A 27,720-nucleotide genomic window follows, 5' to 3' on the forward strand; every position below is an offset into this window, starting at 1 on the left:
TGGTTTTACTAAAATACTGATTGGGGATTAAACAAACTGTGACACAACCAGCAGCATCAGCACAGCCTGCTATGCAGACCCCCACCAACACACACCGTAAAGAAGTCCGTCAAAAACACCGGCCACTGAGTGTGTTAAGGTTGTCTTTTTTTCTTAGAATACTAGAAAAAAAGCATATTCAAAGCTACAAATAACAGACTACGCTTTTCATTTCATGCATCATATAAAATATTAGTTCTCTTTCTTTTTGTCCATATATTTACATAATATTTTACATGTGTTCTGTACAATAAAAGTTCGATCCACATGACACATTCTTAAAAATATTTTCCTGACCCATAATCACTTTGACGTGAAAAAACAACGGAGCAGACGAGGCCCGGCCGTCTTTGCGGTCGTCTGTCTGGGCAGCTTCTTCGAAGCCTTGGTTGAAGCTCCAGCGCGTCGCCTGGATCGCTCTGCATAAATGAGTCATTTTGAGGGTGACGAGGGCATGGACACACATGGAACACACACGAGACGAGGGCAGGCAGGGGGAGGAGGAGGAGGAGGAGGAGGAGAGGGCAGGCAGGGGGGAGGAGGAGGAGGAGGAGGAGAGGGCAGGCAGGGGGGAGGAGGAGGAGGAGAGGGCAGGCAGGGGGGAGGAGGAGGAGGAGAGGGCAGGCAGGGGGGAGGAGGAGGAGGAGGAGGAGGAGGAGGTGAGCTCTGCCAGGTCCAGGGATTCTTCCCCGTTACCATGGTGAGGGGAGCTGGAGCGGGAGCCCTCGGTGGGGTGTGTTAATAGCTGCCGCCCGAGCAACTGGCACCACACTGGGTTCTCTGGGTCCCTCGCTGGTCTCCCCCAGCTCTGTGCAAACAGCAAGAGATCCCGGGGAGGGAGGGGTGGGGAGGAGGGGCGACAGGCGTCTCCCTCAAAACCCCTCCCCTGCCCTGCAGGCTACGGAGAGGCAGCCTGTGAGGCCGGGTCTCAGTACAGCATCGCCAACACACACAGGTCTACACTGACCTTCCCCAGCAGACCTCCCCCCGACACGCACACTTGACACCTTGCCTTGATTCAGTCCTTGTCTGATTGGCTGTCGCTGGGTTACTGAGGCTGTGTACTAGAACGGTCTGACATGCTCTCTGCCCTATGAGAGGCTAGCTGCTGCTGCTGCTGCTGCTGTTGAAGTTGTTGTTGTTGTTGTTGTTGAAGCTGCTGCTGCTGTTGTTGATGTTGCTGCTGCTGCTGTTGGAGCTGTTGTTGTTGCTGTTGTTGGAGCTGTTGTTGCTGCTGCTGCTGCTGTTGCTGGAGCTGTTGTTGTTGTTGCTGGAGCTGTTGTTGTTGTTGTTGTTGCTGGGGCGCGGGGCTAAAGGGGAAGGCTGCCTGTAGGATCAGCTGGGTCGACTGGTTCCCATGCAGCAGACGGGGGGCCTGGGGGAGAGAGGGAGGACAGTGGTCAGAGAGAGAGAGAGAGGGGGGGTTGGGGGTGCTTCTCACCTATCTCCCTTTCAGGAGGCCTGCTGAGGCACCAGGACAGCCAGGGGGTTACCTGGAGGAACTGGGTCTGCGCCTGGCCCTGCTGCACGGCTGTGGCCTGCGGTGGCGCCGGGCCCTGCGCGGAGCCCGGCTGCTGTGACCCCTGGCCCGGCTCCGGGCCCTGCTGCTGGGGCTGAGGCTGGGCGATGCTGATGGTCTGGGTCTGGCCCTGCGGCGGGGCGAAGGCCGTCACCACCTGGCCCATGAACATGGTGGTGGGAACCATGACGGCGCCGCACGCCATCGGGCCCGTCACCAGCTTGGTCAGCAGCTGAGAGCCAGCAGGGAACCTGAGAGAGAGAGAGAGAGAGAGACAGAGAGAGACAGAGAGAGCAAAAGAAAGGGTGTGGGGGAGAGAGAGAGAGAGAGAGAGAGAGAGAAACAGAGGGAGAGAATGAGTATGTGTGAGAGAGAAATAAAAAGTCAAGAGAGGGAGAGATGTTCCTGTATATACAGAATAGCTGGAGCCCACAGCTCTCTCTCTGTTCCTGCTACACCAGGTCTAATTTGTAGTGGCGTGTCCACTGTGGTTCTGGCGAGGACACACTGAACACCGGGTCCATACCGGATCTGCCCGGAGCGGTCCTGCGCGAAGGTTGCCACGGCGGCGCTGGGGCTGCTGTTCTGGGCCAGGGTGGTGGCTATCTGGACCACGTTGGCTGGGCCGGGCTGGGAGATCATCATGGTGTTGTAGAGAGAGGCGGGCAGCGCCCCCTGCTGGGGCTGCAGGTGAGACGAGCGCTGGGACTGAAACAGAGACACAGACAAGAGAGACACGCCACCAGAGACAAGTTAGCACTGGACAAGCATGTGTACGATGGGGTTAAATTAGGCCTGTGTGTGTGTGTGGGGGGGGGGGGGGGGAGTGAGGTGTGTCTGACCTGGGTGAGAGCGGAGTTCTGTTCTCGAAGGAGGTTCTGTTGCTGGCACTGGGCCTGCTGGGGTTGCTGCTGCTGCACACTACTCTGCAGGCTCCCCGCAGACACCACCTGGCCCTGCATGGTGAGAGCGCCCCCTGGCTGCACGGGGGTCCCCTGGGCCAGCTGCACAGAGCCCAGGCTCAGGCCACCCATGCCTGGCTGGAGGAACATCTGGACCAGGAGCAAAGAACAGAATGACATCATGCGCGTGCGTTTGGTCCGTGACCTGTAGGTCCTGTCCCTGTTGGTGATGGCGGTGTGTGTGTGTGTGTGTGTGTGTGTGTGTGTGTGGTATCTGACCTGTAGGCCCTGTCCCTGTTGGTGATGGCGGTGTGTGTGTGTGTGTGGTATCTGACCTGTAGGTAGTGTCCCTGTTGGTGATGGCGGTGTGTGTGTGTGTGTGTGTGTGTGTGTGTGTGTGTGTGTGTGTGGAATCTGACCTGTAGGCCCTGTCCCTGTTGGTGATGGCAGTGTGTGTGTGTGTGTGTGTGTGTGTGTGTGTGTGGTATCTGACCTGTAGGCCCTGTCCCTGTTGGTGATGGCGGTGTGCGTGTGCGTGTGTGGTATCTGACCTGTAGGCCCTGTCCCTGTTGGTGATGGCGGTGTGTGTGTGTGTGTGTGTGTGGTATCTGACCTGTAGGCCCTGTCCCTGTACTCTCTGGAGCTCTTCCTGGATCTGCCTGAGCTCTTGCTGCTGTCTCTGGATGTTGGCCTCGATCATCCTGGTCCTCTGCTCCAGCTGGTCCTTCAGGTGCTGCATGGCGTCCAGCTGCGTGGAGAACTGCACCATGGGCTGGCGCAGGGCAAGGGGAGGGGCACAGTCACGTCACCAGGAAGTGCGCGGGAGTGGCCGAGAGGTAACGCCAATCTTTTTCATTTCATTCCAAACCTTGTTTCCCTCATTTACAGTGATGACGGGTTTTACACAAAGACACACATCTCAAGATGATGGGTATTACCTGGACACTGGGCTGGATCTGTTGTTGCTGTTGTTGATGTTGTTGCTGCTGTTGTTGTTGTTGTTGCTGTTGCTGCTGTTGTTGTTGTTGTTGTTGTTGCTGTTGCTGCTGTTGTTGTTGTTGTGGCTGTTGCTGCTGTTGTTGTTGTTGTTGTTGCTGCTGCTGCGAAACCATGGATGTCGCCATGTTCTGCGTGGTATTCTGGGAACTCATAGACTGCTGAAGAAACACAAACACAGACACATCAGCACCCACGACCGCCCTCGGTCACTTCCTTATCCGTACACATTCAGGAGTCTGGTCAGATCTCCGTGGTCCACGTCGGTCATCGGCCAGGCAGCTCCCCCCCATGACTCACCTGGCTCACCTGACTGCTGATGGAGGACCGTCGCTGTGATGTCATCTCGACAGCGGAGACGGACTGGCGGGCTGGCGTCCCCCGCTCCGTCTGCAGCTTGGTCTGAGATGCTGAGGGGCGAAACACACACACATACACACACACACACACACACACACACACACCTCTTGACTGCGAGAGACACACCAAGAGACCAACGCAAACACACAACCTCTGACCGCGGAATGGATGGATGGGGTCCATGTTTGCTGGGAGACGGCCATCGGTTTTACCGAGGAAGAGAGTGTGAGGAGCGCGGTGGAGCTTACAGCCAGGGTCGGACACGGCGGTGTGGGAGGACTTGAGCGAGCTGCGGGAGGAGGGGGAGGGGCTGCGGCTGTGGTCGAAGCGCTCCAGCGCCTCCTTCAGTCTGGAGCTGTTGAGCTGGGACTCGGAACCGGAGTCCTGAGACTGCTGACAGAGAGAGAGAGAAGCTGCGTTTCCATTACACTTTTTCGCAAAATAAAAGCGATATTTCGAAAGTTTCAACAAAGTACAATTGCAACTTGCAGGTGTTTCCATTGAAAGGTGTTTTGCGCAAGAGCCGTAATTCTCGTAGTCTAGTCTCGCGACGCCACACAATTCACGCAAAGCGCAACCAGGAAGTAAACCATGGATGTATTAAGTAAACAAACCGTTGTAATATTTGAACTTTATTTTAGCTTTCCCCTTGGCTCCACTCTTAAACAGTGCACGTTTCTCGTATCGTTGCTTTAGGGTCTTCCACTTGTTCCGGGCATATCGTTTCATTTTTTGAAGCGAGCAAATCACATGACCCCTACCTCTTCTTCTCCTGCCTAAATTTGAAAAAGGTGTTTCTATGACGCTTTTGCGATATACTTCTATATCGAAACTTCTGAAAAACCACCTCATGAGAGCGTAAAAACGTTTTATCGAAATTTGAGAGGTTTTTCAAAATTTAGGTGTTTCCATTACCAATTTTTTATTGCGATATTTAGGTTTTGCGCAATTCTAGGTGTAATGGAAACGCGACTAGTGACACATCCAGTCAGAGCCAGCCCTAGTCTCGCCGTGGGACTCGTTAGAGCCACCTGGATGACCTCCTGCCGGTCTGAGCAGCGCAGACTCATTCTAATACTCTCGTCGACCGAGCTGAACCGAGACCTCGTGAATGAAACTCGGGAATATCCCCCCCCCCCACAGCTTGTGCATCTCACCTTGTCTGCAGAGATCTCTGGAGGAGACTCCTCGATGCCCAGCTCCCTGCGTTGCTCCGCCCTCACCTCGGCGTAGCTGGGCCGCACACAGGAGAGAGAAACACCTCAGCGCCAACGATGGACATGTGCTAGTCAGGGTCGGTATTTGTGACGGGTTCGGAATTGGAACGGCCAGAGCATGGCCACGTCTCACCTGACCACATTGTGTGTGTGTGTGTGTGTGTGTGTGGTGGGGGGGGGGGGGATCTTGTCTTACCTGACCACAGTGTGTGTGCAGACGATGAACTCAGGTCTGGAGTTCCACTGGTGGTAGGTGATGTAGTAGTGGGTCTGCAGCCAGATCCATTGCTGACCTTTGGTGAGGAACCTGTAGTAGCACGACTTTCCCTTCCCATACTGCAATACTGCAAGACCAGAGAGAGATGGGGGGGGGCAGGGGGTGGGGTTAATGATGTGTAGCAGGTTTATCAAGCACAGCCAGGTGGATAGTGGAACCCTCACAGTGCTCATGACATCGGGCCAGCGTTTCCAGGTCATCCACGTGGTAGTAGTCGTACCCGGAGGTACCCAGAACCTCAAACGGCAGGTAACCTATGATGGGCGGCGCCCTGGTGAACAAACAAACAAACAAACAAACAAACAGGAATATTATTGTAATATTATTCAAATCACGCCTAGCAGGCCAATCAGGGCTCAGGAGGCATAGCCCTGCCTAGCCAGCCAGCACGGGGCTGAATCCTCCTTCTACTGAACGGCCTCTTACAACAGCTGTGTAAGAAGGCCTATCCAGACACACAGCTTAATTTGAAGTGTACCTGTGGTCCAGGAACAGAAACTTCCACTCTAAGCTGTGTCTGGAGGTGAACTCTTCGTTGGGTTCTTCTACAGTGCACATCTCCTGCAGAGGGGCGCGAGGGAGGACATAAACGCTCAAATAATTCCAAAACAGTCGTCTCAAGTTTCACGTTAAAACCACTTCACATGTTGTGCAGCAGCGGGCCTGTCCAGCTACACTGAGCGCGATAACAGAGTTCTCACCTTGATAAACTGCGGTTTGGCTAATCTCACAGTTGCTATAAAACACACTCTCTCCTCGAATGCTGGCCGGAGCGAACGCTGAATCACTCCTTCGAAGCCGTTTCGAGCAGAATTAGGCACTGCAGGGGGAGGAGGAAATGAAGATCGGTAAGTAGGGCAACAATGACAGCTATACTCATCACACGCCCGTACAGTATAGTAGCTTCTGATATGCTGCTGGCTCAGGACCAGCAGGGGGAGCTCACCATTATTCAGGGACTTAAAGTTTCCGATGAACTTGACATACTCATACACAGGCGGCTCTTTGGGGTCGATAGTCCCTCGGAGCATGTGGCAACAGAACTCTAACTGGTTTTTCGCTGCAAACCAAAGAATTGTTTTATTAACATGCCATCATCCTGTTTTTAACACTTCTGCTGTTACAGAGAGCCAAAGGAGGATCAGTGACAAGGTGACGAGGAGCCACTCACTCTTCAGGTACTCGGGTGTGAGAGTCTCTCCCTCCAGGATGTGGGAGGACAGGGCCTTGTACACATCTGAGTGTTCTCCCGTGGGCAGAAAGTTCAACAGGTTCTGATCCGTTAGGTCCGACTGAAACAAACACACAGGACATACACAGCCATTAGTAACCAAGGCTTATATACTGTAGTTCAACTCATGCTTAACTATCACACAGCATGCATCCACTATAGCGTACTGGATAGGTATCTTAGCACAAACGAACTGTTTTTACCTGATATAATTTGACAAACTTTTATTGATACTCACAGGTAGATGTTCCAGTAAGGAGGTAACACTCTCAGAGACATAGATGATGTTCCCATCCGTCATAATGGCTAGGAAGAAGCCATCCAGCGCCTGGCAGAGACAAACGGACACAAGCGGATACCATTACATGATGCCTAGATGCCCATGTACAGTAGGCTCGAGCTGCAAACGCTGCAGCCTGCTGAGTAAGCCGCGAGGATCTCTCTCTCTCACCTCCAACATCAGCTGGGTGAACTCTTCATTACTAAGAAACGGAGGTTTCCAGTCCTGGCGGATCTCGCTCGACTCTGACTGTGCAGCGATTTCTGATGGGGGGGGGGGGGGGGGGGCAGAGAGAGTGAGAAAGAGAGAACACAGAGAGAAAGAGAGTGAGAGAGTGAGAAAGAGAGAGAGAGAGAGAGTGAGAGAGAAGGGATGAACACTGTGAAAGACAGCTTGATAGAAGGTTCTCCCTCGACAGTACGAGAGGCAGCGCCAGGCCCAGTTCTCACCTTTATGCTTGCGCAGGAAGTCAATGCTCTTCTGCAAGATGGTGGACTTGTCCATCTTCCGGGTGTTGCCCGGCAACATGGTGCCCAGCTCCTTGATGAGGACATTGAACTGGTCTCTGCGTTTCTTCTCTGACTTGTTACGGGACACACTGTGTGGTTGGACACAGGTAAGATAACAAAACGTCAGTTATTTTCTCCTCATTCCAGTCCATTTCAGCAACCACAAATTAAAACAAAATCAAATACTAACTGTATTAAATACTAACTGTATTAAATACTACCCGTATCAAATATTACGTATCAAAAACTACCTTTATCAAACACTACCTGTGGCAAATATTATCTGTATCAAATACTACTGTACCTGTATCAAACACTACCTGTATTAAATACTACCTGAATCAAACATTACCTGTATTATATACTACCTGTATCAAATACTATTTATATCAAACACGACCTGTATTACAGTAAATACTACCAGAATCAAACATGACCTTTTTTCCTTTCTCAAAAACATCCCGCTGTTGTTTTAAAATGTAATGTCTTGGTGCTCTTATATTATTGTAAGTTACTGTATTTGCTTGATACCTGTGTGGGAGCTGTGGGCTCACAGGAATGATGTGTCGGTGGGTTGGTAAATGAGCGCCTCAATGTATGTCTGTTGTATGTAACTGTCTTTGCTGTGTATTATGTTGTATGTTTTGTTGGACCCCTGTGAAACCCAGATGGTTCATCTCACAGGGCTATCCATGAATAAACTTAAACTTACCTGTATCAAATACTACCTGAATCAAATACTACCTGAATCAAATACTACTTTTATCAAATACTACCCTGTATTATACACTACTCCAGAATGCAGGTGGTTCTAGGCTTCTAAAGTTGTCAACTTTTTCTTCTATCAAATCTCACCGTTTTGCTTTGTCTTTTTCATCTTCTTCCATCAATCCATCAAAGATACTGCTGTCATCCCTGCAAGGCACAATACCACAAACAGTCACATCCTTCCGTCCCAAACATGAGCCTCACACATGGAGACACCCTGACAGGTGAAATACATCCATTTCCCCCAGTGTGCACGTGTGATACCCCAGTCCCTGGCAATAGAGGGCGCTGTCAGTTCCATCTGTATTTAGACTGGAGTTGGTTTTGAGTGACTCAGCTGGTACCGAGGCAGAACAGAGATGCGGATCGCTGTCCTGAGTGGGGAGAACATCTGCTTAGTCAGCCAACCCAGAATGACGTCAGCAAAGGTACATCAAATGGCCATTGTTATTAGCTCTCTGAGAGGAAAAGCTGACAATGTTTTCCTGGTCAGGTAGAGAACAATGTCACATTGTGAGTCAATTAGCCTGGGATAAGGGCACTATGGCTCTGTGTCCATATTAAAGCTAAGGCCTGAGAGTGTGTGAGTGTGCGTGTGTTCGCTTAGCGTGCTGGATGTGTACGCGTCCGCATGCTCTTTTTTGAGTGAGACCGGGCATCATAACCAGAGCAGCAGTGAGGTGGGTGCTCCAATCATCAGCCCCGCCCCCCCCAACCAAACAGAGTCAAGCCAAAGTCTATTGTACAGTTGCAGGCTTCTTTATTCACATGCATCTGTGCATGCCATGTGCAGTCGCCAATTTCTGTCCGTGTATTAATGTGTGGATCCTTGTGTATGTTTACCCAAGGGCAATAAGCCTGGCAGCTTTTTACCTGTGGATGCGTTTAGTCTTTACAATATGGAAGCCCCACAGCGCAATTCCAACAAAATACAGTTATAAAAAGTACGTGTGTCTGTGTGCATCTGGGCACGCGTGTACGTGTGCACCTGTGTGGACAGAAAGTGCCTCCCAGACCAACACATTCAAAACAGAGAAGTACATCTAATCATTAACCTTAATGGTGTTTGTACTTAAACAGGAATGAATGGGGAAAGACTATGGAAACTGAAAGACAGACCTTCATGTTTTCATTCTCTCCTTGCTTGTTGGAACTACTGTACTGTACGTCCATTCCGCTCAACAACACGCTCATAAACGTCCACATGACCGTACTGGACTGCAGCCATGCTTCTTCACTGGGCCACCAGGGCTGGTGCCTGAGCTGATAGCTCTGGCCTCTACCTCACTCGGGGCCCCAGGGGTCTATGGGGTGGATGTGGCAGCAAACAGGGCTATGGTTCTCTAAGAGCTGGGACAATGAGCAGAGCCCATACTCACAAGAGTAAACACACACGCATCAACTATGGGCATAACAACGTTGTTATGACGTCAAATTGCTCGGTTTAAAGCGGTAGCAACCACAGTTCGGTCTAATGGATCACCATACGCCTACTTGGCAGACACTATCCATAAAGTCAGCAGGGTAGTCTGAAGCTCATATCAACATCTTTCCTGTGTCTGCCTGAGGGAACACCGGGGCTCCCTTTATATCTTGCATTAAATGAAGCTCGTATCCAGATTGTATCTAGATATGATCTATCCTGATTACATTTACGTCTGGCATTTATGTGTCTCCAGTGTCCTCAAAGAGACCCGATCGCTCTGTCCAGCCCAAAAAACAGAATGTCACATCCTCCTCTCCAGGGTCCAAAATGAACACTCGGCAGTCGCCAAATGCATGTAAATTTAGTCTTTTAGCATGTAAATTATGGAGACCACACACAACTCTGGCCAGTAGAAAAAAAAGCATTTCCAACACGTGCTGAAGAAAGCTACTGGTCTACCGTCGCTTCAATCTGCTAGATCTGCCGTGCTGGAAATGGAAAGTGTCCGTAAGGTGTCTGCACACGGCCCCAACCAACTAACTAACCAACTCCCAACAGACAACATTCTAAAGTTGGCAGTTATTGTTAGAATGTTTTAAATGTAAAATTCAGCTGCAAAATCCATTCAACCTATGCCAACTGTCACCAACAACCATGGCACACCAATCCAATACTGGTATTGGTTAATGTTGGTTGGCATTGGTTGGGGCAGTGTCCGGACACCTTTACGTTTACTCTCAGCAATTACCCCACCCCCTTGCTTGTCTGCTGTGCAACACACATCATCAACGGACTTGTCAAAATTACAAAATGCCAAAAAACTGATTATGCTAGCCAGCTACTAACTCTAACCCTACGCGTAATGTACGGTAAAATGTTGTTGCCGACTCCCAAGATTATGCTCAATACAGATGAACTCCAATACTCAATTTACAAATTACTAATTTATGTTTTAAGTCACAAATTTACAAATGTACCATTTCTATACAGTATAAAGATAAATTAAGATAAGACCAGTCATGAATGATAGTCCCAGCTGGGCAGCATAACGTTAGCTCTGCGCGTGTGTCTGGGACCAGAGATGACACAGAGGTCCAGAGCTAGAAGAGTCAGTGCAGTGGGTAAAGGCAGGCCCTTTATGCCCTACGCATCATTTCTGTGCCTCAGGCAAGCTGGTGCTAGTGTATAGGTTTGGCTCTGGGAGGAATGCAGGAGAGGGAATTAGTGTTATCCATATCTGTAAATGAGGGAAACCTCAGTGCTTTACGAGTATAAATAAAAGTTTGAAATGAAATGAAATATCATCCCTTAGACGGACAAGAGACGGTTCTGGGTTTGCTAAAGGCTTGCCAACTCTCACCGCCCCGGGTCACCTAACAGGTAGAATACGCTGTCACTCAGCTGCGCCAGCCTATCAAAAGATCCACCAACGTTGACTGCAGGATGTCGATCCAGGTGAATCACCACAATGATCACACACACGGGGTGGCTTGCTGCTTGTCACCAGGGCTGGTTAGAGCATGCAGGCTGATTGAAGGATTTCAGGAGCCGGGGACTGATGGGCCGGTGCTGCTCCGTCTGGGTAGAGGCTGCGTACCAGACTCACCGGTCAATGCTAGAGGTCATCTTGTAGCCTGTTCAGGGTCGCAGTGATGGAGAGGGGCCTTTTAACCGTGTAGTAGACATTTGTGAATAAGCCTGTAAGAAAAAAATCTAATTAACTGGTAAATAGCATGACTTATGCTGGTGTCATCTAGGGATGAGAAGGTATGGATTTTAGCATTACGGTACGGTACAGTATCTAGTTACACGGTACGGTTTACGGTATTTCACGGTATACGGCATCTCATCTCCCCAACACACATGAAAAAAACCCAAGTATTTTACTTTGAAGGAACTACAGTGCAACACATGATGGAAAATACACACTATTGTAATTAAGCTCAGTTTATTAATAGCAATCTTATATTAAATTACAAAATTAACCGTTGCAAGCAACTTGAAATGTGAAGTTTCAGCAGCGCATTATTGTGTAATACCGTAAACGTAATACCGTAAACACAGGGAATGTCACGGTTCTAATACCGTGGACATTTTATACCGCGGTTCACGGTTTTACGGTATACCGTCTCATCCCTAGTGTCATCACATTTATTTACTTCAAAGCAAGATTATATTTCAAATCTGACAGTAGAGCTGGGTACTGACTGGCAAGGACCTCACGATACGCTACGTATCACGATACAGGGGTCACAATACAATTGTATCACATTACATTGTGATACGATAAAATACATACAGTAGTATAGCGATACGCTACATAATTTACTTGAAATTTTAAAATACAGCTGAAAATACAACTCCATCCCTCAAAATATATATATACACACACATACACACACTTAAAAAAACAAAAACATATTGATACTGTACCGCGGAAAATCAAAACGTAACGGGAAACGGGAAAAAAATACTGCGATGTATTGCTGTATGGATTTTATTGCACAGTCCTTTCTGAAAGGCTGAGCTACATTCAAGAGGAGCAACACAACCTGTCCCAGCCTCACCTCCTGTCCAGCTGGCTCAGAGTGAGGATGATGATGTTGGAGTAGGATGAAGGGCTGGGTTGAACTGGTGACGATAGCAGAGCTCTGGAGGGTTAACCACTGACGGAATCCTGGGTCAAAGGTCAGAGGTCGTTAGGAGGGGCCTTGCTGTGCAGTGTTTTCCGTCGGGTGGGGGTGTGGGGATACCACATGACAGCTACATGCGATTTCCTGTGAGGTCAGACGGCAGGGGAGAAGGGAAGGTGGAGGAGGAGGAGAAGGAAGAGGAGGATGGGGAGGAAGAAGCGGAGGGAGACAACATGGAGATGAGCAAGAGAAGTAGTAGGACGAGGAGGACACCCTTCCTGTCCTTGGCTAGTGCCTCTAGCACCTCAAATCAAGTCAATTTTACTGTCCTTCATCCACATACAAGTCCACGGCTGAACGAAATGTCATTCCTCAAGTAAGCAAGTAAAACTTTATTTGTACAGCACTTTTCGCAGCACAGAGTCGCACAGTGCTTCACTTACTGTAGGTAAAATAGATCAAGATGTCACAAAATACACAGTCACAACATGGAATAAAGTACAAAATAAACAACAAAGGCAACAGTCATTTACGGCTATCCAAAAGCCTGCTGGAACAGGTGAGTCTTTAGCTGTCCCTTAAAAATGTTCACAGAAGGAGACTCTTAAGTCCTGGGGGAGCGCATTCCAGAGTTTGGGTCAGATTCTATGGGCCGAGGTGCTACAGTAACACAAAATAGGACATATACTACACTTACTATACAAAACACAAACGGAAACAATACTACAAAGCCATGGGTGCGGCCTTGTGTGACGCAGGCGTTAAAAGTGTGCACACCCAAATGTACTGTAAACATAGCCGTGCTTCGGTGTGCAGTCGACCCTCTGTAGAGCACTCACCAATCACACAGTATCTGTGACGCCACATTAGCTCTTAACTAAACAAGAAGATTCCTCTTTTCCTCTTGGATCTAAAAAATAATAGGGAACAGGCATGACCATCGATCCTGATTCACTGATACTGCGTGACAAGCACACACAAGTAGGTACTTAGGCCTACGCACACATGCACGTGCGCACACACACACACACTCACACCGTGACATCACCAGGGGAAGGTGAAGCCAGTAAAGACCTTTAAAAGGGCCGAGGCCTGGACAGAGACCAGGAGTTGTTCTCTTTTTAAATTACACAAACTGGAATGCTGGTGAGGAGCAGATGGCCGCCCCTCTCCGAAGCCCGGCCCAATGCAGCTCGCGTGCCATTAATCTGGCCAGCACCATGGCCCCGGGGCTAAGGAGGCCATTTTGTGGAGTTGCCCCTGTTGATACCACAACACACACGCAAAACATATTTCAGCTCTGACGCATGATGCTGGCATAGCTGTGCTGATTCAACGAACAGACACAGACAACTTTAAAGTACAGGCCCTAACAACAGACAAAGACTACTCAAAACTACAGGCCCTAACAACAGATACTAAACTAACTATGAACACCTTAATTAGCTGAATCAGGTGTGTTCCCAAGTTGCCGAGTTTCAGTAGCTTTGCAGGACTGGAGCTGGAAACCCCTGGTAATCTGTCCCAGCTTTAATTGGCTCTACATAAAATAGCATCCAAACCAATCAGTTCCCCTCAGCACGAACGTCCCCAAATAATCAGTTGTGACAACCTTATGACCTTCAAAAACCCATAACAAGCACAACTCAAACTCTCTGTCTCACTGTCTCCTGATGCAGATCCTCTCCAGGGCATCCCTGCTACAGTGCCAGCCATCACCCAATCCACCAGGAGGGTCATGTGCTACAGTGCTTCAAATATTGGACAGTGGTATGGATGAATGGCGTCCATCTTAAAGGGAACCAATGTAACATTATTGTAAGCAACTCATTTTTTGTTTACATTCAAATTTTCAAATTTACATTACATTCAAATATTCAAAAAAGAACACTTTCCGAACTAATTGTCAGATTGGAAATACATTCGACATGTTTATTAGACCACAAGGACAGATGTTTTTGCAGAGCATATTTGAATGTAAAACAAAATTGAATGTAAAAATTAGTTATTTTCAATGATATTCCATTGGGCACTTTTAATCCATACCTTTTCAAACAGAAAGTACCCTTGCCCTGTTCTTCCAGTATCCTAGCAGCCACTACCAACACTCAGCCTGCAGGCAAGCACAGATTTCCAAAGCGAAACCCGGTGTCGTTTAAATCTGACAATGCCTGTCAGAGAGCCTGAACACCAATGCCTTGTACGGATTGTCACAGTGAAAGTGGATGGTTTTTAAGTAGAGCCAATGTCAATATAGGCTCAGTTTGGCTTTGGTGTTGAGTATTCAGAACTTATGCTTGGAATGTTCCACAAGACATTCCACCCCCTGACTGCGGCATGCGTTTTTAGCAAAACCCAGATCAAATCCATAACCAGAGAGAGAGACAAGCAGACAGAGACAGACGAGAGACACACGGGGTGTCTAACAGTCGCAGTGAAGTCCAGGAGAGAGGCGAGGCTGAGCGCCTGAAAGGGAGGGGGAGGGGGAGGGGGCCGTCTCATGGCTCAGTGCCTACCAGCTATGCCTGACTATTCTGCTCCTCCCTGCACGTGACACATGACCTGCACGCTACCCAGGCTCTTACGCAAACACGACAGGCTACAAAGAATGAGGTCTCTTGTCTACGACATTCAGGTTTCATAGTGACCTTCTTCTACGTCCGTAGCGGTAGGCATGTCCCAGATATGGGTCGAGATGAGTCAGCAGCCACTCTGCCCCGTTGTGATTATAGCCACAGCTCATTGTTGGAGTCAGTCAACCGACATACAAAACGATAGGAACGCAAAAGACTGTAATCCATACTCGGCTCATACAAAGTTAACTTGAGTAGTACAAGGTAATTCTAACGCTAGATTACACAGAGTGTGGGGGTTAGGTTTAGTAGTACTGTAGACTCAATTATGTTTATTTGTACCATGTACAATTAAATGCTCAGCCTAACAGCAGCTGGCTGTAGTGGGCTAGAAGGGGTAGGCTAGTATTAGCAGCTGTAGAAGGCTAGTAGGCTAGCAGGAGCAGTGAACTAGCAACAAAATATAGTAGGCTACTGGGCAGCTGTGGCTCAGGAGTTAGACGGTCGTCCCATGATCGTAGGTGGGTTCGAATCCCGGCTCCTCCTGTCCACATGTCGAAGTGTCCTTGGGCAAGACACTGAACCCCAAATTGCTCCCAATGATCAGGCTAGTACCTTGCATGGCAGCTGCTGCCCTTGGTGTGTGAATGTGTTTGAATGGGTGAATGAAACGCCATTGTAAAGCACTTTAGATAAAAGCGCTATATAAGTGCAGTCCATTTACCATTTACTATCGTAGCAGAAGCAGTAGGCTGTCAGTAACAGCAGAGGGCTTCCAGTAGCAATCTAGCATGCTGGCAGCAGTAGAAGTAAAATCAGTAGGCTAGCAGTAGCAGCTGTAGTAGGCCAGTAGGCTAGCATTAGCAGCTGTGGTACTGTAGGCCAGTAGACTAGCATTAGCAGCTGTAGTATCCCAGTGGGCTAGCATTAGCAGTTGTGGTAGGCCAGTAGGCTAGCAGTAGCAGCTGCGGTAGGCCAGTGGGCTAGCAGTAGCAGCTGCAGTAGGCCAGTAGGCTAGCAGTAGCAGCTGTAGTAGGCTAGTAGGCTAGCAGTAGCAGCTGTAGTAAGCCAGTAGGCTAGCAGTAGCAGCTGTAGCTGCAGTGCCAAGCAGCGGTTGTGTAACTGTGACGTCACTCTGTGCTTCACCGACCCGCTGACCCAATGACCTACTTTTCTTCCTTCTCACTACTCTTACTGCAACACAGCTCCATATGCAGCCCCTGCCCTGTTCTGGCCAATCACACTGGATTACTAGTCAAAGATAAAAGCTGGAAGAACCAATCACTCAGTAGAACAAGTAACCAAGAGCACTAAGCAGCCAAACATACCCCCTAGCGAGCATTATCACAACCTTCCCCGACCAATCAACCCGAGTGAATGCATCCCAGTGTTCCCAGAGCCAGTAAAAGAGAGAAGGAGAGAAGGAAAGGAGGCATATGGAAAGAGGACGGTTAAACGGCAGAGAAACTTCACCGATCACCCATTCCAAAACTCACACATTCTCAGTAACAGATATATATATATCCTCCCACACCGAAGCCTACACATGATCATTCAACCCTTAAATAGTGCATTTCCAGATACGAAAGCTCTTTCTCACCACCATTTTCCTCGCCATTTCCCTGCCTGTGTGTGTGTTCTCTCAGATGTAGGTCAGCAGAGCTCTGAGGATGTGACTCACTCTGAAGTGAATCCTCGGCGCCGCTCACCGTCACGCACTCCGCTGCCTGCGAGCGAGTGGGGCGCCAGCATAGCGACGGTGCCCATCAGCGACGCCATAGCAACCGCCCTCGCCGCGCAGTGTAAAAATAGCCCCGCTGAATTCCTCCACAGCTGATCCCCCCCCCCCCCCCCAATCTCTGAGCAAGCATCCCCCTGTTCTATTATTGAGTAGAAACTCCCTTCCATCACGTAGGCTACTCCGATTCCCCCGATGATACCCCTAACCACAGAGGAGCTTCCTCCACCCCCCCAGCAAAAATGTTCGGGACGCCATGACGGTATCGGATACCGTTCATCGTCAGGAACCAGTGGCGGAAAGATATCAGAGTCCCTGGTACAGTTCGCTCTAGGGGAGCCCCCCCCCTCCTCCTGTGAAACATGCTCTCCTCATTCGACTTGAGTTACGGGGCGCCCGTCGACCAGCAAGGCAACACAACGAAGAGAAAAAGGAACGAAAAAACTTAAGAAAATAGCATTTTCTAGAACACCACTGAAGAGCGTAGCACGTGATGAACATCCCAGGTGTGTGAGCCGGAGGGGGGGGGGGTGAGGCTCTACCCTCAGTTGGGCCCAGGCGTGGCTCCACCTGGAGGCCTCCTCGACACCGGAGAGCAGGGAGGATTCGCAGCGGCGTCTCGCAGAGCCGTCTGCGGCGGCGTTGCTTTCAGGGAGTGTGGGCGGCAGGATGGGAAAACGAGTCCCTCCTCCATTACCATAGAAACCCCCCCCCAAAAAAAATCCTCTCCCACGGCTGACATTTAAAACCCGTGGCAGATCAGTCGTGGTGCTAGGTGAGGGGGCTGCAGGCGGAGGAGGAGCCCTAATGCTGCAGGAGCGGGAGAATATCTCATTCATCCAATGAAGTCAGAGGAACAGACTCCTCACCGGCAGGGAGAGCAACCAAACACTACGTTGGCTTTAAGTAGGTAAAGGTTCTACAATACTGTGGAGGTACTACAATACTGGCTAACAGTAACCGGCCCAATAACAACTGAGCACACAGCTACAGATGTGCGGCTTGTGTTCCTCCGCACTGCCCACCCCATCAGTCCATCTCATCCCCGTGCTGCCCAGACCCAGGAGGCCGGGCGGCAGTCTGTGTTTCCACCCACACTCACGCATCTGCAGCCCCTGCCGCACAAAAGGCCTCTTTGTTTTTTTGTTGTTTTTTTGCGTTCTGAGTCCCGCAGCCCACAGACAGGAATGTCTGAGAGGGCCGAGCGGCGGTTTCCACTGGCGACTGGGCCCTTGTTCTGCTGCCTGGAGCCTCTGGCCCGCTCACACTCCCATAGGACCAGGAGCCCAGCCAAGGGGCCCGTACTGATGCCAACTGGGTCACAGGGGGTTCAGGCGCCAGACAACCTGAGCTGCCTATGTTTATTGGCAAGGGCCTCACGATACGATACGCATCACCATACATGGGTCACGATACGATTGTATCATCGGGCTGTCAAATACATATTCAAACTTTGACCAGTCGTCCACTTTTGGGGAAAAATACGAAATACGCAATCAATCTTAAAAGTGTAGATTTATTTTTAGTGAGGAAATACCTTACTTTCGGAAGATCCAAGTGCGTCTTCTCGCCAGAAAACATCGTAAACAAGCACTGAATCTGATCAAGCGGACTAGCACTATAGGGTATTCCTCATTTTATTTTCAGTTGGCTAGGCTATAGGCCTACTAAAAGGACCCTGTTTGCATCGTCACCCATGTTGACTGGGTATTACTTGAATAGCCTACTTGAATCCTGTGAACACTTAAATGTTGTCTTGTGGTTAGAACTGGTACTGGCCAGTTCCATTATAACATGCGTCATTTTCTATGCAAAATTATAATAGTACCAACTAGAAATGGTGCTCAGACAGCACAGACCTATGCCAGTCCAAACCCTGTGTCTGTGTGGCCTTCCCATGTCAAGATATGGTCGTTTCAATTCCCCCTATTGACAATGAATGGGGGGAATTTTTCGCTCCCCAAATCTAAAAAATGAATTCAACGGGTTCTAAGTTGGCCCATGCTACACCCCTCCACCGAGTTTCATGAAAGTCGGTCTGGTAGTTTTGGCGTAATCCTGGTCCCAAAAAAAAGAATGGAGGTGAATGGCTGGCCATGTTTGGGTGGCACCCCGTGATTCGGATCCACTCCAAAATGTCATGGGTTTTAAGTTGGTCCATGCTACACCCCTCCACTGAGTTTTGTCAATGACAAAAAATCAGCTGGTAGTTTTTGAGTAATCCTGCTAACAAACACACACACACACACAAACAAACAAACACACACCGGTGAAAACATTACCTCTCGCCCTGCGCTGTCACTGGGACAGAGATAATAATCGAATATATTCAATTTTCAGAAAGTAATTAAGTCGAATATCATTTCTGAGCTCCTTTGATAGCCCTATTGCGATACAATGCATGTTGCGATACATTGCAATACTTCTACATAATTTACTGAAAATATTAAAAAAATAGAGCTGAAAACACAGCTCCATCCTCCGCTCACTGGAAGTGATTCTGAGGGCAGAGGAAATGTAATCTGTTTAAAACATGAATAATATATCAATGATTGAATTCTATCCTTCATTTTGTATATTGATATCTATTACCTGTCTATATATACACACACACACGCTCGATACGATGAGCTGGGAAATTATACACATATCATGAACAAAATAATATTGCAATACTCAGCTGAATCGATATTTTGCACAGCCCTAGTATGCACACACACCCTAAAGTAGGCCTAGGGGCATACTGACTATGATTAGACAAGAGGGGAGGTAGAGGTCTTGGTGCCATCTTTTCTTGAAGTGTACTGCGCACGTGAACAACTCAAGGCAGGGTCAGTCCAAAGGCAGACTTTATTGGTGTCAGTCAAACATTTCCGATTCCTGAGTCCCGCTGAACCCATCTACTCTGAGCCAGGTAGTAACAGAATCCATGCCGTAAACTACATGATTGTTTCCATCCGCCCCATCATTCGTACGATGGGATCGGCGGCATACGAATGTTTGATAGATCACAGGTGGACGCTGTCCTACCATCGCTTCAGCGATCGGATCTGCGCTCCTTTGATAAATGAGGGCCCCTGAGCCCAATACACAAACACCTCTATTTAGCACACCTTTAGTTTGTCACATCAACCAGACAGCATTAGTCAAAGTCAACAGTAATGTTTAGGTTTATAATTCCTTATTAAAAGTAAATACATTTTTTACATTTAGCCCTATTTGTGGTCTGTCTGAGCCTGAAAAACAGAGAGCATCATTTCACTAATCTCTTAAGTATTGATTGAGCTAGACCGACATTTTCGACCGGCTCAAATTTATTAACAATGGAAGTGGACAGGGCCACGGTCAACGCAAAAATGTGTAGCTTTTTCCGAGACAGGAAGCTCATGGTTTAATCTTACTTGGTCTCAGTATGCTGTCCTGTGAAATGTAGGCTATTTGCAAACTGAATGTTGAAACAACAGTTACATTTGAAACAGAACTATTTTGCCGACCGCACTACCACTGTAAACTTCTGCTCTGTTTACATTGTAGAGACGACATAGTCCTCCATGAGGTTTACAGTGGTCATGCGGTCGGGGAAATAGTTGTTTCAAATGTAACTATTGTTTCAATGCTCGGAAAAAGCTACACATATTTGCGCTGGCCATGGCCCTGTTCTCTTCCACTGTAAAGAAATTTGAGCCTGAAAAAAATGTTTATCTAGCTCAACTTGAGCGAACTGTGAAATGAAGGTAAGGTACATGTTAGACAGACCGCAAATAGGACTAAATCTCCAAAATAGCATATCCCTTATCCATTAACTTTAATCATCAATCATCAATTCTTTTTTCATCTTACCTCTTCCTGTTTAAGATAGGTCCAATAAGGCAGCACTCAGCCAGGGGTCTTGGTGTAATTTTTCTTCAAATTGTTCACCTGTAAAAGAAAATATGACAACACATGAGTATGATGTGCCCATGATAGGGCAGTGTGTGTGGTTGCGTGTGTGTTTGTGGGCGGGGGGTTGGTGTGTGTGTGGTTGTGGGTTGTGTAGTTGGTGTGTGTGTGTGTGTGTGTGTGTGTCTGGTTGGTGTGTGTGGTTGGAGGTTGATGAGGCAGCATAAGCCAGCGCTCTCCAAGGCAGAGCAGTGTTGTCATGTTGAAGCAGTGTCAGCTGGCCGCCCCGCGAATGAATCAGAACTAAAACATGTGGGTCATCCTGAGACTCCCACAACACTCCCAGAGAAACACACACACACACACACACACACACACACAGCTCTCCAACAACCGGGACTGGGGGCTAGTTGTCAGAAAATGTATTTAAAGTCGCACAGAAACGGACGTTTGAGATCATCTAACTTCCGTAGTTTGACGTATTTCCGATGCAAACAAGCTATGAGGGTGGGACATATGTTTAGAGAATTTGTTTATAACATTGACAAGTGGACGGGTTTTAAGAACTTTAGACAGATTCGATAGAAGGATAGCGTTGATTGATGTTGAAGGATGAAGGATGTTGTGAGATTATTGGCCTAAAATCTAAGGTACCTGTGGTCGTCATTGCACGTGACCTACCGTTTTCCAGGAAGTAAGAAATGATATGCTTTGATATAAGATTACAACAAAAGTAGAATTGTAATTTTTTGGCATACATCGTTGAATAGGTGAACACTATGACCAATTATGTGAACCAAAATGGGACAGAATGCTTTTTTCATTTCTGTGCGACTTTAAGCTTCCATGTGCTCCTGGAAGCACATCAAAGTAAGTGCCTGAGATTTGTGTGTGTGTGTGTGTGTGTGTGTGTGTGTGTGTGTGTGTGTGTGTGTGTGTGTGTGTGAGAGAAAGAGAGCGAGCAAGAGAGAGCGAGAGAGGACAGAGCTGAAGAGTTGAAGGAGGAGATCTTGCGCCTCAATTCTCTACTCTTCACCAACACAGTGTGCCCTTTCCTTTTAGGATTTCAAAGCGCTTCTGTAGCTTGTAGTGGAAACTTCCCGAGCCCAGGCCAGTGTTTCCCATTAATTACCTAGACTGTGGTGGGCCGCCATAGTCTAATTTGTCCCGCCATAGTCTCATAAATCAGTATTATTATAAATAATTATTTAGGCTACTGAAAGTATTTGACTCCTCTTAATAATATAAATAAAACATCTTGAACGCCGTTGTGTTTTGTGCAGTGCAAAAGGCTACTTCAAGCATCCATCACTCCGTCAGCCAGCCAGCCAGCCCCTCCTCCCTTGTACCTCCCCTTCTACGTAGATTTGGGTAGTGTTCTTTGACCGCGAAGGACGACTGGGAGGCGAGATTAGCGTTCGTTCAAGTAATTTCAAAATAAGGGTCATATAGTTAATGGTATATAGGTAATATAGTTAATATGATGTAATGCATGTAAATAGTTCAAGGTCAGGTTCTGAACATTAAAGTCCCGTCTCGTTTACCATGCTTTGTGGGGGTGACTTCTCTGCCAATGTCATCCCCTTTCATAACCAAATGTGTTTATGATTAAATTGTTATTCTACCTTTTTGATTTTGCTCTCCAAGTGCACCAGATTGATGCATTTAAATTTAAAATGTTCACATTTTCTTATGGGGGGGAATCCCCGCAGACCCCCTAGGGTCAGAGATCCACCCCCAATAGTCTCACAAAATCCTGTGGGAATCACTGCAGGCTAATATAAAGCTTTTAAGTGTGTAGGGGGGGGGTTACACCTCTCTCCAGAGAGCAAGTTAGAGAATTGGGACGAAGGAGAACTATACATTTATATAAATAAAGCACTGATTGATTGATTGATAGGGAATACGAGAGTGAGAGAAAACCAGGGAGGGAGAAAGAGATGAAGCAAGATCGAGAGAGCTGGAGACAGCAAGAGCTGTAGGCTAATAGTATGCTTCAATAACCGTATACTTGTTATTCCAGAGGGCAGGTGCGAGTGGCTCTCAAATAAAACTGCTTTGGTGCTCTGTCTGTCGTAATAAAATGCTGTTATTTTACCTCCAAAATGGAGGACATATTAAGAGGACTACTGGCTGATTAGCCTAAAATGGCAGAACTGTGAAGACCATCTCCAGCTGAATGTGTGACTGAGCTGTGTGTGGTGGTCTGGTTGCCACAGCCTATGAGAGCCCCCCACCTCCAGGTGTGTGAAGGGACAGCAGAGCGGGGCAGTGGGGCCCGATGCGTTACTGAGTCGGCCCCTATCCTACCGAAGGAATGAACAGTCAACTATTGAACTCAGTGGCTCCAGTTCCATCAGAGACAGTTGGGGACCTCCGTTTAGCCTCGTCATCACTCAGAGGGGAACAGATCATATTTTACCCTCATTTATAACACAATTTGCAGCCGGTACAATGCAGCTTCACAGACCAACTAGAATAACAGTGCACAGCCTCACTCAAGCAGCCCAGTCTTATCCTGCATCCATTGGTAGCCTTATTCTGCATCCGTTCTTGCAGCTGTAGCCTACTAGGGCTTGGTGCCGAACTTGCCTAAATGTTTTGGCTGTCACTGAAGCATTTTTGCGGATGTTAGAGCTCAATCTGTCTAAGTAGGGGGAAAAATCCAGCGGATATCTTAGTTAATACAAGAAGATTGATCTAGCAAAGCAGTTTTGTGTTGTGATATTCCATTTGGGAAATGCATGTGATTGCTGGCACACAGTAGGCTAGACGCTTAGCGGAGGGGAGAGGGGTTCCCTGCCTTCTTCCCTCCGCTATATCAGTCTTAAGTCTCCTTTTACAGCACAACAAATAACTGCAGTGATAGCCTAGGTCTAAAACGAATGATTGGCCTGTCCTATATAAAATCACAAGGCAGGTGAGCGCATCCTGACAGTGGAGCAAAACACGACTTAAGGGTCTCTGACTGCTGACACGACTCGTCAACTTTCAGGGGGCAGCCCTACTGATCATGTTTGTTTTTATTAGTCATTCCTGCTGCCACCCCGACACACCCTTCAGTAGACTAATAGTCAGACTCACCGGATGTGCAGTAGGTTTTGGGGATAAACCCTGTCATTAGTATATTACTGCCCCAACTAATCAGATTCAATCGAGATTACGTGAAACAACAACCCAGCAACCGCTCTGCCCAAGAGAAGTGGAATTGGTTTAAAGACATATTGCTTTTTTTCACCCTATCCTTGAATGGTAATGACTGCACTGCCAACCTTTCTCAAGCGCTGGCACTGCGTAAATGAAGGATGGAGATAGGTCTGCTTACACAAGACTAGTAGCCTGGTTACAAATGCCGAAGTATCACCCTTCACTAACCAGGATGAGTATGCAGAGAGAATGCCGCACGGCTGTAACCAATTTAACTGTAAAAGAATTGCTGCCATTCTCAACTGTGGAAGCCCCATGGTTTAGTCAATAAGCTAGTATCTATTCTAAGTTAAATAAGTATCCTGCTTGAATCAATGGGCATACTGCGTGCTATTCCTGCAGCCTAGTAAGCCTACTGTACCATTTGTATTGTTCACAATTGTTTTGTTTTTTTTAAAGAATAAAAAAAAAGTTGTTTTCTCCATTAATCTTTAGTAGTTTCACCTCTGACTGGGCAGCTAGCTTCATATAGTCCCTTGTCTTTCTGGTGCATACTACATTAATGAGAGGGGGAATGCTAGGCTATACTAGCTATTGGGGATTTAAATATGAGAACCGAAAACAAGATTGGTACCGGAATCGAAAATGTTAAGGATAAGCTGTTGTACCTACCCACACAAGGCCTCCTTTAAACCTTTATTTAGACAGGTCATCTCATTGTTTGAGCCACATGGTATCATTCTCAAAAGAGACCTGGGCTGAGTTTCCCAGGGTCATCGTAGCGCTACGTTCATCGTAAGCTATGGCGTTCATCGCCTCTGGGAAACGCAGCCCTGATCAAGACTAGCCTTGTGAGACCATCCTGATCTCGCAAGCCCACCTTCTGTTTCTACCGCAAATCAGTCTGGATACTCTCCATAGAGGTCTTTTTGTGCCAGCTCAGAAAACAATCTTGCCAATCAGCATTATATGAGGAAATTCAAGCAGCTACGCTGGACGGGTTTAGGTGTGATGACAGCGAGGAGCGGTTTAAGCGTGTGGCTCGTCCAATCACCTGCCAAGCACTTTTGAAAATGCCTGCCCTTTACCAAACAGTTTCCAACAGAGAGTTCACAGATGGTTATGTCTCTTCTTCGTTCATTACCTCAGACAGTGGAGTGTGTGTCAGCCTAGGTCTAACATTAAACTACATGTCCCAAAGGTTTGGATTTTGCTCTACTCTAGTTGTGATGCTACATTATAGCTTTTTTCCCCACAAAGTCTTCAGTGAAGGATGACTGTACCAAGGGTCTGTGATCTTGACATTAGAAGGTAAGTAAGCATCATAGACCTGTTCTTGAGTACAACCTGAGGCACCTTTGAGTAGCCTACTCTGAATGAGGAATAATTAGGATCAACCAATTGATCTCACTTAGTGTCTTCATAACAAGTGAGCTAACTGTTTTAGTATCTAGGCTAATTGGTGGGAACACAGTAGGGCACCCCTGTATCAAAATTAGATTGAGATTTCCTGCTGAATATTATTTAGCTGATTTCGGCTACTGTAGTAGAGATCATGTAAGCTAGGCTAACATGACCAACAGTCTATGGATCTGATGTCCACCCCTGAACTATAGTCTATGATGGATCTATGGGCCATTGAACACATACTGAGTAGTCTGATACAACAAGATAATAGGACACTTTACAAAACACATAAGGCAAATCACACCATCTGCATTGTATATGCTAGCTCATTCGGACAAACAATCCAAGCAGCATTATTCACACAGGCCAGCGCTTCAAAAAAGGAAGCATGGACAAGATGAAATGAAATCCAATATGGATTAGAATGAGACTTGCCGTTTAAGGTTGCCGTTTATAGCTTTAATTTGTCAAATTATGGTTTCTACCACAACGACAGATATGTTTGAGGGTCTGATAGGATGTGGAACTGAAAAAAATAATAATAATAATAATAATAAACACTACACTATGTAATTATTAGCTAGCCTACATGCAGTGCCCTGGCTTATCGCATGCAAATGCTCAACATGTCATCGCCGAATGATCAACTGGCTAAACTGATTTCATCAGAAGGCTACACATCATAGACAGTTAATCTACTATTACGACTCCTCTGTATAGGTTTGGAAAGGCCACGAAATCCAAATCTTCTGTCGCTACAGGTTGCTCAGTCTACGGAACACCAGCGAAAACGTTCGAGGTAATTTGATTTTTATTTTGCCCTGCAGCGTTCCCGTGAAAGCCTCCGAAATTGCACAGGTCTATTAGACAATAATAGCCACCGTTAAAGATCGCGGTACATCTGTCACCTGCCCGTAGCCTATTTAACGTACAAATAACCTCTCAAAGACATTAGTTCCTAAAGAGCCTCAAGTGCGCGAGCTGTCGGTCTGTAAAAGGCTAAGTGTACCTACAGCGTGTTTCTCTGTCAGAATCATGTCACTGAGTTAGCAGGCTTTATATAGCAATTATAAAGCTACTGCTAGTCATAAAAACGAACGTTAAAGAGAGCAATGAGACATATATTATCCTCCAAAATTATTGGCGGCGCGGTTATGCAGCAAGCACACCCCCCGGTATTTCTCCGCTGGATTAGGAATGTGGGTCACCAGGCCTTATGAATCAAGCAGGCATAGCGAGAAAAAAACTGCTCCGTATTCCTCTTTAATACAACTGTGTCCTACAACAACCATAAACAAATGTGTTATAGCCTATAACGGATTATCGCCTACTCAGAGAAATGTAATTCTCTACCTTGAATTCGTCTCCGTTCGTCGGGATTTCCCTGGTCCTTGTTTGGTCGGAGCCAGACGGCTGCGCTGAACTGAGTTATAACAACAGCAGGGCCTACCTCAGGCTCACAACGCGCATGCCCAGTTTTACACATCAGATACTCGGCAATATCTTGGAAATGAAAACTGGAACTTTAAACAACACTACTTGCATAAGTGCAGGCTATCAAAATGATTAATTGTTGTATTTGGTAGCCTGTAAGATGTTGACTATATGGCACTTACTGTAGACCTATGTAGGCTACTGTATGTTCATGCTATTTGCACCCTTTTCCAGAATTCAATAAATCTTGTAAAATGTCATTGTCATCTAGGTCCTTACGCCAAAGTGTAGCCTACAACGCCAAAATAAATCGAATGTAGGCTACATATAAACAGTAGCCTAGCTTACGGACAGCCTTTGACCTGCCTTTCAAAAATAGCATTCAACTCATGTAAATTCACATTCTTTAAATAAGTTAAGACTACATCTAAAAGGATGTAGGCTATTGCGCTTATAAATCAGCAACCTACACCCCATTTCCTGCTTTTATTGTGCAAACGAGAATTTCTAGCCTATGTTTCATTCCAGTAAAAAAAAAAACCTTTTTGTTTTTTTGTAGGTATCGTTCGTTACATGCTCTCTTCGTTACATGCTCTCCGTATTCTCGTTATACAAACGATCCAAATGTTTGGCCTGCATGTGTCGCTCACTCCTTTGGAAGGATGCCAATTGGGTCAAACACACTAGCCAACCAACCTTTACCGAGGGACTGCGCGCGCGGGAAACACGTGGTTGACAGCTGATACAGCCAATCAGAGGCTTGTGCGTGTGTGTACACGGATTTATTACGGCTCGGCTGAATGTCCCAGGTTCCTCCACTGGCTTGCGCCACTGATTGTCTAATATCCTGTGGAAAATGTCCCCGTTTGTAAACATTTTGCGTTTATATGTCTGACTGTAATGAGAACGTTTTTATTTTCATACGACCTACATGGTCTTTATTGACACAGTCCAAATTGGACATTAAATGTCATAATTGATCTCCTAGTGTCCACGCGTTTTGTTGATGGCTCTTTTAGCCGATTCCCACTTAATGTATTGTGGGGTGATACGGCAACATACAGTCATGACTTGTGGCACTAGCATGTTATTATGTTGTTATAGATATTGATCTTTGGTTGTAATAGACAGTTAACTGTCTTGGTCCACTTAGTGCAAAGTTAGTCAGTTTGTAAGTTGATGAGGCAACTGTGTTTATTGATTTGGTTAAACTAGCCTCGGCGTAGGCTACATGTGTGCTACCCCACGTCATACTGGAGTACACAGGTTTCATGTAAAATAGGAAGTAAAATATGATCCATGACTGTGAGCCTCAAAAAGTGGACAAAAGGCTGAGCGAAAACAAATATTGTGATATTTTTATTTTGATTAGAGTCTGAAATTGA

General features: G+C 47.2%; 1 protein-coding gene across 4 annotated transcripts; it reads right to left on the bottom strand.

The window, feature by feature from the left end:
* Positions 1-914: 914 nt before the first annotated feature.
* clocka (clock circadian regulator a) lies at positions 915-26,329 on the bottom strand. 4 transcript variants are annotated; one of them, XM_084444322.1, is made up of 23 exons: positions 26,255-26,329; positions 20,309-20,386; positions 12,092-12,301; positions 11,131-11,222; positions 8,186-8,245; positions 7,271-7,419; positions 6,993-7,084; positions 6,780-6,869; positions 6,482-6,602; positions 6,257-6,370; positions 6,012-6,130; positions 5,789-5,871; positions 5,475-5,581; positions 5,230-5,377; positions 4,974-5,049; positions 4,065-4,206; positions 3,766-3,866; positions 3,399-3,617; positions 3,074-3,232; positions 2,401-2,610; positions 2,085-2,266; positions 1,533-1,809; positions 915-1,414 (listed from the first exon to the last, which is right to left on the bottom strand). In XM_084444322.1, the coding sequence occupies exons 4-23, from the start codon at positions 11,148-11,150 to the stop codon at positions 1,088-1,090; spliced, it is 2,796 nt and encodes a 931-aa protein (XP_084300448.1). In that variant the 5' UTR covers positions 11,151-11,222; positions 12,092-12,301; positions 20,309-20,386; positions 26,255-26,329; the 3' UTR covers positions 915-1,087. The 4 variants fall into 4 exon arrangements, with proteins under 4 accessions (XP_084300448.1, XP_084300446.1, XP_084300447.1 ...); XM_084444320.1 differs by having other exon boundaries at positions 3,757-3,866; XM_084444321.1 differs by having other exon boundaries at positions 4,065-4,209.
* Positions 26,330-27,720: the final 1,391 nt, after the last annotated feature.

The sequence above is a fragment of the Borostomias antarcticus genome (assembly GCF_949987555.1).
Source record: "Borostomias antarcticus genome assembly, chromosome: 10".
In the NCBI taxonomy this organism is placed as follows: domain Eukaryota; kingdom Metazoa; phylum Chordata; class Actinopteri; order Stomiiformes; family Stomiidae; genus Borostomias; species Borostomias antarcticus.